Consider the following 12,750-nt stretch of genomic DNA (forward strand, 5'->3'; position numbering starts at 1 on the left):
CGCTCATCCGATACCTGCCGGGTGAGACTCGATGCTCTCCCTCCTCTCCCCCGCTTGCCCTGTGGCTCGCACTCCCCCCAATGAAAAAACCCGTGGGTTTAAAAAGCCAGAGAAAACTGTTTGCTCTTTATTTCCGGAGCACTGGCCTTGTCAGCATCCTGCTCCAAGCATCTGAGCCACCCAGGAGGGATGCTGAGCTTTAAATGGGGTTTGAGTGAGGCAGCATCTCCTGGGAGCTCTGAAGCACAACTCCAGGTCTGGGATCACAGGAGCAGTGCAAACTCCCACAGTCCAATCCCTGGATTTGCCTCCTGCCAGCACTCAGCACCTTGGACATGTTTGGGTGCAAGTGCTCCAGTGCTGCTGCCTCAAGGGATTGGGAAAATGGGGATTAAACCCCTTCCCACAAGGCTGGCTCTGAGCTCTGGCTGGGGAAAGGATTTGGCAGTCCTGGCATTTCAATGAAATCAGTTTCCATCATTTTGGAGATACACATTTTGGAGATGAACCCAGGGCACATAAATAAACCTTTCTCCATAAGGACAGCCCCAAGGAATCCACAATTCTTCCTATGCCTGGTCAAACAAACCAGCAGCCAGTTTTAAGGGAGAGACTCCAAACTCCTGTCTCCCTTCCTGGCTGAAAGACACTTGCAGAGGCTTTGGAGTTCATACAAGCTTGTCAGGATTTGGATACTCCATTTAAATTCCACTCATATGCTACAGAATAGGAAGTGTCCTAAAGGCAGCTCCACTCACACTTGAATTTTAAGCCCTCTACTACTAATGAATTTGGATATCCCTTTGTTAGGAACACCCCACCTCTGCTTCTTTAGGCAACTCCATGTGGAGATAAAATAAATGTGGACAAAAGTTTGGAATGCAGCTTCCAAGTCAAGTTACCTGCTGGGGAATGACTCCAGCTCTCTGGCACCTCAGGCTGTTTAGCCACGGCCTGGCTGCAGACTCTGAGCTACACTTGGGAGCTGGTGAGCAACAGCAGCTGAGGTCTCATCCCAGCTGTACACAAACACAGGGGCCGCATTTGGATACGTGCAGGCAGGGTTGGGCCACTTCAGAAAGCTTCAACCCCTGTTGAATGTTCTTCAGAGATTCCATTAGGGATAATGACCTTGTCACAAATCTCTTTCAGGCACACAAGAACCTGAGTAAGAAAATGAACTCAACTCCTTTGTTCCATTAGGCTCATGCCCTGAATTCCCACAGGACAGACAAGTCCCCCTTCTTGGAAGGGAATGTCTCCTACCTGTGCCTTCCCCAGCCTTTGGTGGCTGCTGTCTCCATCCTTCCTCATCTCTTCATCTTCCCCCTCAGGAGGGTTGGCTTCCTCATCCTCTGGAGCAAACACAGGGACAGTCAGCAGCCTGCTCATCCCAAACCTGGGCAGCAGGGACAGACTGGTGGGACCCTCTGGATGTCACCCCTCTGCTGGGCAGAATCCCAACCCTGCTCCATGGTCCCATTCCTGGCTTGGCATCTCCTTTGAACATCCTTGGGATGTTAAACCACACACATTTGCTCTGTGGGGCTTTGGGACACCAGAGACATCCCCAAGGCAGTGGGCAAAGCTCCTGTTCCCAAATCCTCTGCCTCCCAAAGGACCAAGGAAAGGAACTGCCCTCCCTTGTCCCCAGAACACAGCCCGGTGCTGGTTGGGTAAATGCACGTGTGTTCTTGTTTCTGTCCTCCATAACAGAGCACAACAAGGGACAGATCTGAGAATGAGGAGGTTGGGGGATTGGTTGTTTGACAGTTTGTACACTGTCACAGTTACTTTACAGTTATTCTACAGTTATTTTTACAGTTATTTTTCTGTTACCAACCATAAACCGTGTGTTTTGTATCTCCTCCACAACCACTGCAGTGCCCATGAACTATCTGGGGTTAGTTCTACACTGACAAATAAAATGTACCCTGTTTTTCCCTATGCTTTTGCTTCAGAACTGATCAGTCTGAGACAAGGCAAGGAAGACCAGACCATTACACTTTCCTCTTATTTTGATGTGTCTGTAACAAAGCAAGAAAGCAAAGTTCTTCTCCCAAATCCATCACATTTGGAGCCACGAGAACTGTTGGATTTCAAAGATGCTGGTTCACACTAGTGGTTATCAGATTTTTCCCATCTGTGACACAATTTGACAGCTGCCTGGCAGCACAGAGTTCTCCACTTGGGAGTTCAGATGCTGCAGCAGACGGCTCCAGTCTCAGCCTTCAGTTCTCCACTAATATTTAGGGGAAAGCCCATAAAGAGAGATGCCAGTGCAAACTCACTTTTGCATCAGCACACCTGACCACAGAGCCTTTTGTGCACAGGTACCATTTGGCAAGGGGATTTTATTCCTGCAAGAGTTACAACACTGTGCCTGCTGGAACAGGGATTGCCATCAAAATGTAAGCCAAGGGCTGCCCAAAGTCACTGGGTTTGTTATTTTTATCTCCTCTCAAACACCACAAGCCAAAGACTGAAGTGGCCTCTGGTGCTGTTCCTCGACAAAACTCGCATTGCTTAATGAAGGAGAGGCACAGAAGGGAACAGGAGCATCCTCACCTCACCACAAACAATTCCCCCCAGCCAGCAGCTCTGGGGAGGAGCTCTCCGCAGAGGTATCAGCTCTGTCAGCACAGACAAAGTACATGTTGAAGCACATGTACAGAGACAAGTACAGGAAGGTATTAAGTAGTTTTACTTATGAAGGTATTAAGTGGTTTTGTGTATCCTTAATGCACAGCTGCATGCACACCTTCCACTCAAGAGGACTGAACACAACAAAACTTGCCTGAACCTTCCAATAAACCCATTCCTTGCTTCTGTAACTTTAGAGATGTGGTTTGGCCTGGCAGAAATGGGTCAGTTCATAATTGCACTCTTGAAAGCAGCCACAAAACTTCAGTTTTGCTTTGAAACCTTGACAATCACCAAGGTGAGTACAAGAAGAAGCTCAGATACACCAACCTAACCTGCACATCACCATTTAGCAGCTGAGGCAAAAGTTACCAGCACCTCCTTGAGGAAGGGCATGCAAATTCAACAGTGGGACACGGGCTTTACTGACCACCCCTAACACCACAGGGTGTTTTATCACCCACCTAAATCCTGCCTAATGTTTGGCCCCTACTTTCTCTGTTAAAAACTACTGCAAAACAGCAGACTGCCCAGTCAGAGGCATTTGGGGGTTTTGCACTCCTTTTGAACCACCTCAGGAGTCAGGGATGTGTTTTTGGAACATGTGTCCCAGATATGGGATCTGGGCCCCTCTCCATGTTCCCTCCACCTTCCCAGAAAAAAGCACACAAAGCACAACAAAGAAAATCAGTCAGTTCCTCCAAGGAGTTCCCAACAACTCCCCCGTGCTCAGCCAGCCAAAGGCCCGGTTTGATGCAATGGCAGCAATAAGAAAGTGACTAAACCTTCGCTGGTTTCAAAGTTCTTCAGGGGAAGGATTTCCACTTCCCTGAAAGCGTTCCTTCACGTGATGAGAGAAACATCAGAGAAGCCCCACTCGGATGGATTAAGGAGACCAAGCCTCCTGAAGGACACTGCACCGAGCACCTCCTCACTCACAGGCCTGCCTGTCCTCAGGCCACCCTGAGCTGGCCAGTGAGCAGGGACCAGACTTTGTCCTGCTCATGCAGGGACCAATGGGACCGGCCAGGCCGGCAGCACCACCTGGGAACCTCAGTCTCCTGGGAATGGCTGCCATTTCAGGAATGTTAACAATTACCCTCCTGTGGCCACGGGTCACCTCCCCAGGCACCTGCAAATCCATAACTGAACCTTTCTCCTCATGTTTAAATTCCTCTCCAATCCCTTCCTAAAAAGGACAGGAGAGATTCAGTGCCCAAAGGATTCATAATCCAGAGCAGCTGAGTACAAAATGCTCCCAAACTGTACCCCTGAAACAGTCAAACTTCTGACCTTGGCTGTCCCATCCCTGGCTCTTCCCACAGTGCTTGAAAACACGAGGAAAAGCCCTGCACAGTGAGCCTGCTGCTGAACTGATGGAAGAGATGCTGTCCTGCCTTGGCTCTGCTGCACTTTCTGGTCTAAAGTTTCTCTGTCCTGAAGTTTCTGGTTCCACCCCCCCAAGAAGCAGAAGGTTGTTTAGGAAGTGACCAATCTGCCCCAGGGCTTGGGACTGTTTTGGGTACCCAGTTTCAGATGATCAGTTTTGTGTATTTGATCTGGAACCTTGTGTAATTAACCCCTGAAAATCAAGAAAAAGCAAACTCCAGTTCCTTTTCCAGTGGACAAGGAAACTTCCATAAAATTTCACATACTCATGTAATTAACTTCAGAAACCTCTCCAGCATGAACCTCAGAGATGTGTCAGTGTGGACGTGGAAATCACAAAGAGCAGTGTTACAAATCAGAAGATGCTGCATATTTTATGTAAAATGTGAGCAGAAGAAAACCTCCTGACATGAGCAGGAATCACATCAGGCTCAGCTGGAGGAATCCATGGCAATAGCACAACTGCTTGAAAAGATTGGGTGTTCCAGACCATTGTCTTCCCATTACTCTGAATCATTGCTGTCATCAAAAGCAGGACAGGAAAGGTTACGCTTTGAGAAACCTGTTTTGGTTTTTTTCAAGACAATCTAGGAGCAGGCAGTAAATTACTGTAATAAACCACAAGCAAGGCAGCCCTGACAACTGTTGTGATTTAAAAAGTTCTAAAGCTGGGGGTTCGTGAAGGAGCACTGTCATAAAGACCTAAGTGATCATGAGTAACAGAGAGACAGAAGATAAGAAACAACTCTGTGCTGGCTCCTCCAGCTCCACAGGCAGCAATCCACAAATCAAACTGAAATCTGCAAATTGAACCAGAGCAGCCCAAAAGAGGAGAATTGTTGCAGCTCTTCCCACCACAATGTTCTTAGGAGTCAGCCTGTGTCCATTGCTGCCCCCAGCAGAAGGGGCATCCTGAACACCAGAGGGGCTGGAACACAAATTCCATGGAGAATGAAGTGTGGGCAGCCCAGAGCTGTTCAGAACAAACCTTTAGAAGCTGATTGTACCCTGTTGAAACAACACTGAGCTCACCTGGCTTTTTGTTTGATAAGGGCTTTATCATCTCTTCAATGATACTGAAAGCAGTATCCGATACTGGAACTGCATTTGCAGATTAAAAAAGAAAAAAGTGTTGTTAAAATTCCTAAAAGACCTGGCAAATCAAATGTATACAAAGCTCAATGGAAGAGGAGGAGCAGACACTGATCTTTCCCCTCTGGTGACCAGTGGCAAGACCCAAGGGAATGGAGCAGGGCCAGGGCACAGTCAGGCTGGATATCAGGAAAAGGTTCTTTCCTCAGAGGGTGCAGAGAGTGTCAAGCACTGACCAGGCTTCCCAGGGATGGTCACAGCCTCAAGGCTGCCAGAGCTCCAGGAGTGTTTCAATGACATTCTCAGGCACAGGGTGGGATTTTTGGGTGTCTGTGCAGGACCATGGGTTGGACTCTATGATTCTGATGAGCCCCTCCCAATTAAGAAATCAATTTGCTTATTCTGCTGTGACAAGGTGAAGTCTAAGGATGGAACCACTCCTCTCAAAGAATTTCTATCCACTCATCTGAAAGTATTTTGCTAAATATTAAAGGCCCAGTGGTATTGCCTCCCCTGTCTGTAAGGTTTATGAAAGCAGCAGTGTTTGAAGTCAGACTTTTTTGTTGAAAAGCATTGCACATTCCCTGAGCTGTTGTAGAGTTCAGAGTCCTGCTGCTCACCTCACAGTGCCTTCCAGGAACACCTGATAAACCTCACTATTACCCATTAACAGTGTCACCCAAGAGCCCATTCATTCTGTGACTCTCTGCTGTGCCAGGGCTCCCTGAGTGCTGTAGGACGCGTTACAGATGTTGGGTCAGGTTCACTTGGAATCTGCAAATTCCAGGAAAGTGAAGTTACCACCCAGACAGGGTCAGCACTGAGGCAGCAATAGCCAAGGTAGAGCTTTCCCACTAAACTTTTTACCATTTCCAAAGATTGTGTGATTATTTCTGGGGGTTTTGACATGAAAACAAATGAATAATAAAAAGTTATGTGCAGTGCCCACATACCTGAACTTACCTTTAACAGATCAGGCAGGCTGAGCTACTGTATTCTCTTTTTTGTCCCACTTTGGATCATGAACAGAAACCCTGCTGTGAGCAGTCACTAAGATAACTTTAGCCTTTTATGCTTGTGAGCAAACCAAATTTTCCAGTATTCTAAAAAGTGTAAGATCCACAGCTAATGCCAGAGCTACAAAGCACCGCAGGAAAGAAACCTGGAATCAGTCTCTGCTGTAGACCCATGCAACAGCACTGTCCCTGCCCATACCCTACAGGGAATCCCAAAAGCACAGACAGGATCCTCCCTGCCCCCAGAACACCAAGTGACAAATGTTCACAGGTACTCAACTGTTTAGGTCAAAAAGACCTTGGAGATCAAGTCCAGCTATAACCCAGGACCACCAAATCCACCAATACCCCCTGCCCATCAGCACCACACCTGCACATCTTGTAAGCACCTCCAGGAATGAGGATTTCTCCACTGCCCTGGGCAGCCTCTGCCAATGCCCAATAACCCCTTTTTTGTCCCAATATCCAATCTGAACCTTCCCTGGCACAACTTGAGGCCAGTCCCTCCCACCCTGTCCCTCGGGAGCAGAGCCTGACCCCACCTACCTGCAGTCAGGGAGCTGTGGAGTGCTGAGGTCTCCCCTGAGCCTCCTTTTCTCCAGGCTCAACATTCCAGCTCCCTCAGCTGCTCCTCACAGGCCTTGTGCTTGCAACAGGAACAGGAAAAGTTCAGGGTTAATGTGTGGACACCTTCAGAGTTCATCCCTGGAGAGCATGAGGGTGTTCTGAAGCTCTGTTTGAGTCCCCAGAAATGCACATTAGCTTGGATTACAGGCTGTCCCTGCCTGGGGAGCATCACACCCAGCTATCAAAATCCACAGGAGTTCCACATCCCTGTTTATGCTTTGAGGAAGAAGCCTGGGATCTGAAAGAACAAGTACTTTATATTTCAGTTCAGTGTTAGACAAAATTGCCAGCAGACTAACAGCAGGGCATCAAAACAGCATTTATTGACCTGGTTTAACCACATCCTACCATTGCCTGCACCATGCCAGGAACAAACTCTCAGTATCTTACTAGAATTCTGTTGTTATACAAACAAAATAAGCACATACTATCTCAATTGTATTCAAAAATATCTATTTCACCAGAAATATTTACAAGTGACACTTTTTCTTGAAAAGGCTGCTTTAAGCCAGAAAAAAAATTACAAATAGTATAGGGAAAATCTAATAAATTAATTGAAAATCACAATATTCGTCATTGACTGCAAAAGAATCAAAGTTACATTTTTGGTTTTATTTTTTAGGGATAGCCAAGAATCCAAAAATAGTGGTTTGAGTCTAGACACTTATATAAATCTTGTGAAAGAATTAATTTGCTCCTGCAGTAACAACAGCTGCCACGTTTCCAAACTAATCCAGTTAAAAAAACTGTTCTAATAAAGTCTGTATAATTTTAAGTTATTTGTGTAGTCATTTATCTATGAGCTACAGTATTTGCTGGTTTATTTAGAATTCACTTCTAGAGTAGAAAAGAGAAAATGCATTTTACAATGGCAGAATCTCAAATTTCATTTATACAAATAGATTTCTATCAGTTCTTAGAAAGTGCCTGTTTATTTCTTCCACTTTTTTCCATGATATAGCCCAAAATTTAGAAAAAGCAGAAAAGTTTATTCTAATAAAGCAAGAGAACTGATGATTTTGGCCCCATGTATGTAAAAAAGACATCTGAATGCAGGAAATTACATCCAAATTAAATGAAAAAAAATTCTATAGAGTTAAAAAAATCAATCCAAGAAGCCATTCTAGTAAATCACCATCACCAAAAATGCATCGTTTGCCAGAGGAGTCACATCATCTGTAAGATGCTCTGTCAAGCAGAGGAAGCCACTTCATGTCCAGACTGTCCTCATGAGGACAGGGTGGCTCCCCAGCAGCACACGGATGACATCTAGTGACAGCCACATCCATCTGTTCCCAACTCCAGCCTTCCTAAAAACACCAGCCCAGGCTGCCACCCTCACCTGGAGTGAGAGAGGTCAGGGTCTGTATTAAAAAGATGCACATCTATCAGATATCTTCAAATGCTTTCCTTTCATTACCTGAATTAAAAAAAATAAACCAAAACCCAAACATGAAGAAAACATGAAAAAAATCTGTAATTTTATGATATATAATCTATGCAAAAATTCGTTTAAACCTTCAATACCAGAGATAAAAAGATCCTCTTGCTATATTAGTGTTATGTTGTTCTAATGCAACCTCTAAAGTGCCATGTTCTTGAGTCATTTGCTGTAACTGGGATACAATCCTTGCAAAAGCTGTTCCCAAAAATCATCCTGCATAGCATTTACTTACAAAGCTATAGCACAGAGAGATTTTAAAAAGTCACACACTCAAGCAGTAGAAAATTCTCCCAATCTCTCCAAAAACATAAAAGATGCTCTAGACTTTTAACATTTTTTCACCAACAGACAGTGCAAGCCTCACTCTGGAACCAAGACTATCCATTCACACTTCTCTAGTTAGTAAAGAACCTGAGACAAGACCAAAGTGCTTTATTACAAATAGAGCATTATTTTTCTCTGGTTCTATGCACTGCCTCTCTAATAATACATTACAAATAATACAAAACAGTAATTAAGGTTGTTGCTCTTTTCTTATTCCCTTCTCATGTTTGTGTACTGGGAAAAATGAGTGTTTTTTCTCAAAACATTCTCTTCTGTTTATTAGGGTGATCCAACCTCAATCCTTGTTCCCAGAACTGTAGGCTTCATTTTCACCTTTGACTGCAAAAATTGCACTGCTGAGAAGTGCAAGGAATCACAAACTGCATCATTTGAGCATTACAATACCTTATTTTACAACTGTAGTGTGTGCAAATTGTTATTTCACTTAAATTTAATAGTTACAAATATTCTCAAACCATATAAGTACAGTAGGTTCTACAGAAAGTAACATGGATAACTAATATTCTGCAACTTGAAACAAAACAATAAATAAAAGTTCCAAGTATTAAAACTAAGAAAAAGTAATCCTGTACATTGTACAGTACCTTTTGGTTAAAGCTTCTTAGCAAAAATATACTAAAGTGTTCTAAGCATTCCAGTTACAGATGGTTCAATATTAAAATTTCAAGGTTTCCTCATCATGAAAAAAATATTGCATTTGTCCACAGGTGCAGCAGAAGATGTCTCTCTCTGAACAAGGCTCCAGTCTTTAAAAATCCAGAGACAGCAAGTCTGGATTCAAAGGAACCATTAGAAAACTCCAATACAGTACTGAGGATGTAGGGTTGTTGTGCATGGGGGTTTCTGCCATTCCTTGCTCCCAGAAGAGCCCTAGAGAGCCCACTGGATGTCACTGAGGTCAGCTGGGTCCCCCAGGCCCCCGTCAGCCTCCAGGTAATTCATCAGCGCTGTCATGGCACTGTCATCGTTCTCGCAGATGGCATCGAAGTCCAGCTGGGAGCTGCCACCTGCACAGTGGGCAAAGCAGGAGCTTGAGGCAGGCATGGAGAACATGGTAACTTGCAAAACAGAATTGGTTTGAAGCACAACCTGCCTTTGAAGTCAAGGCAAATATTTTTGTGTTAAAAAAACCCCTAACTTGACTCCCTTTTAGTTTAACACCATTCCTCCTTGCTCTGTGTTGTTGGGATTGTTTTTACTTCTTTTTTCCCAAACCCTTATTAAAGAATTAGTTTTTTCTCCTTTGTGTTTCTTTTTCAGTTGGTTGGTTTGGGGTTGTCAGGGTTTAAGTTTTAAATTTTTCTGAAAAGGCTTATAGTTCAACCAGAAGAAAGCTGTATGTTATAAATAAACAAAGAAATCCCTGGCAAACGAGGGAGAAGAGGAAGATGGAAAAGTTTCTAAGAGCTAAAATACAGGATCAGCATAAACATGGCTTTTACAGCATTTTGCCTTTTATGTCAAACATAATGCAGTGGCATTTTCCTCTTATAGGGCCAGGAATCCTATGTCCAGATAAACTTAACAAGAGGAACATTTAAAAAAATCTTTCTAAACCATTTGGAGCAGTCCTGTGTATCAACTACTCCCAGCTTGCAGCTTAGAAAGAGGTAAAGTGCTAAAGGACAATAATACACAAATTCTAAGAAGTTCCCTGACATTGCATTGAAATACTTTTCCCTCCCTATCTCTGTCCTGGTGAGAGAACAGTAAGGTGCCTCATGAAAAGTGTAAGAATGCAATGGAAAACTTCAGTTACAGGTGTTGTTTTTTGTCATGAGATTGCCTCACTTACCAAATTTTGCTGTTTGCCTTGCAGCAATAACACATCTGTTTTCAGAGTGCTCTCAGCTTCAGCCAGCCACATCTCTTTACAATTCACACATGGTTGTAAAGTGGTGCACTCAGAAATGACACCAGGGATCAGAAATATCAGCCCCTGCAACCCCCAGAATAGCCCCGAGAGAAATAAATCTTACTGAGGAGAGGTTCATTACTGGGAAATGGAATAGCACCCTGGCTTTGTTCTGAATTCTCCAGAGCTTCTGTTTCTGAAGGACATAACTGAATCAGCTCTTTATTTGGCACCTGAAAGAGCAGAATTGGTAGAAAGGACAGAATTAGATCCTAAATTTAGACACAGATATTACATTACAGAAACATCAGAGATTCCTTAATTATTAAGAACTGAGTAGAGAAAGTGAAAAATATACCTCATCAGGCAGATATTTTGCATTTAGAAAAAAATATTTTATAAGTTCATATAGCACTGGACCTGGCTTAAATAAAAGTTATGATTTACACAGCTGTCAAAGTACTTCACAGTGATGGCACTGCTTGAGGCTCTAACTCAGTGTTCAGTAAATAAATCCAGCACCAAATGTACTGGTTTGCACTTTCCATATCCACTACCATAAACTACAAATTCCCAGTGATCTGATGTTTGTCACTGTCAAAACATTCCAGTTAAGAGATTAAAAAAGCCCTCATACCTTCTAGGTTCTATATGCATTAAACTATATTCATCATAGCAATAGAGATGGTAACCCAAAAAAAGATGATTTTTTCTCCTGATAGTTGTTTTATTTAACACATACATGTAATTTAGCAGGAGAGAGTCCTAGGATTGCCTGACTTGTGTACATTCTAGCAGGAAATTAATAAAGGCGAAATGCTTTCCAAAAGTATTTTAGAATCAAATGGGATACCAAAGCCTAGAATCAAGAAAAAATCTTCAATGCATATGATGAAATTATCCTTATGATGAGACATTCATAATTTAGAGAGTTCAGCATAAGTAAGTCAAACAACTCTTCAGGAGAAAGATCTGTGGTAACACAGGGGAGAACAGATCATAAAAAAAAAGAGGGAAGTTAAACCAGCTCCTAGACCAGAATAGTGGGGTTTTTCCATAAGAAATGAGAATTGCAGTGGAAAGATAAACTGTATTTAACAGGAAAGAAATTTGCATTCAAGGAGCTGTTGGAGAAGTTTGTTCAAGCTGTGTCCAGTACAAAACATACAACATATTTAGGTAGGAAGAGATGTTAACTATTCCATAGCTATGGGCAGTAACTATGTTATTTATTATAACTATGTTAGTTATAGTTTGTGGTGTTACAAGCACTAGTAGATTTACAAGCACCACTAGATCAGCATAACTACTAATTTTTAGAAGAGTAATGAAATACCTTCAAAGTCCCAATTTTAAACATTTCAAAACAGCACAGATTTTTTTTAAAGTCTCTTCAAAAGCATTAAGATTAAAAGTACAGATTCACAAAAACAAATCAGGGCAATCTGGCTCAAACACAGGTTGTGTGCTGACATTAACCTTTTCATTTTGGGTTTTTACAGGCAGGGGTGTACTCACATCACTGCAGTTTATGGTTAAAGCTGGAGAAGGTGACTTTCTGAGGAGATGTGATGGACTTAACTCTCCAGATGGTGAAGAATGCAACCTAAAATTGCATGTGTTTAGTTGATTGACCAGGTCACATTAATCAAACACTGAAAAACAGACTGTGTGGTGCAGAACCCACCAGACCTCCCCAGTGACAAAGCACAAGTCTGATAATTTGAAACAATAATGTCTTAAATTCTCCTGAAGATTCTAAATGATCCTGCTCCGAGCTTTGGTAGCAGAAAACAGAGGAGAGATCAGAAAAGGCCATGGGTCACAGTTCTATTCCTTGAGCACAGTTTTCTTCCTCTGTTGAATCACCAGCACAGTCATGTGCCCTGCCAGGCACGAGACTGACATAATTATAATGGTATCTCATAATGCTATTGCCCAACCTAAAAAGTGTTGTACATAGAATACAATAAAAGTGAAACTAGAGCAACCCTCATGCAATCATATAATTCCTCATGCCTATCTTTACTTAAAAGCCTAATGATGGTGTTATGCATTTATTACCTTTGTAATTCTAGTATTTCATTTGCAATTTCGGTTCCTATACTTCCAGCACCAAGAACTGTTCCAGAGGACATTCCAGGTACACTTACTAAAGACTGTTTTACAGCATCTGTAGATAAAAAAAACAAAGCCCAAACAAAACCTTAAACCCAGAGCACTTTCATTGCAGAGCAAGGATTCATTTTAAAGTAGCTTTTGTTCTAGATATACATATACCAGTGTATATTTTCATATATGTATTCAGAAATTATATTCCTTTAAATACTGATTCATGG

General features: G+C 42.9%; 1 protein-coding gene across 1 annotated transcript in view; it reads right to left on the reverse strand.

Moving 5' to 3' along the window:
* Positions 1-7,369: 7,369 nt before the first annotated feature.
* Positions 7,370-12,750, reverse strand: part of BMAL2 (basic helix-loop-helix ARNT like 2) — a 32,680-nt gene continuing 27,299 nt past the window's right edge. Inside the window, 4 exon segments of the mRNA XM_059472131.1 lie at positions 7,370-9,563; positions 10,536-10,644; positions 11,930-12,017; positions 12,476-12,584. Coding sequence (XP_059328114.1) covers positions 9,427-9,563; positions 10,536-10,644; positions 11,930-12,017; positions 12,476-12,584 — 443 coding nt within the window. The 3' untranslated portion in view covers positions 7,370-9,426.

Source organism: Ammospiza nelsoni, chromosome 5 (assembly GCF_027579445.1).
Source record: "Ammospiza nelsoni isolate bAmmNel1 chromosome 5, bAmmNel1.pri, whole genome shotgun sequence".
NCBI classification, from domain to species: Eukaryota; Metazoa; Chordata; class Aves; order Passeriformes; family Passerellidae; genus Ammospiza; species Ammospiza nelsoni.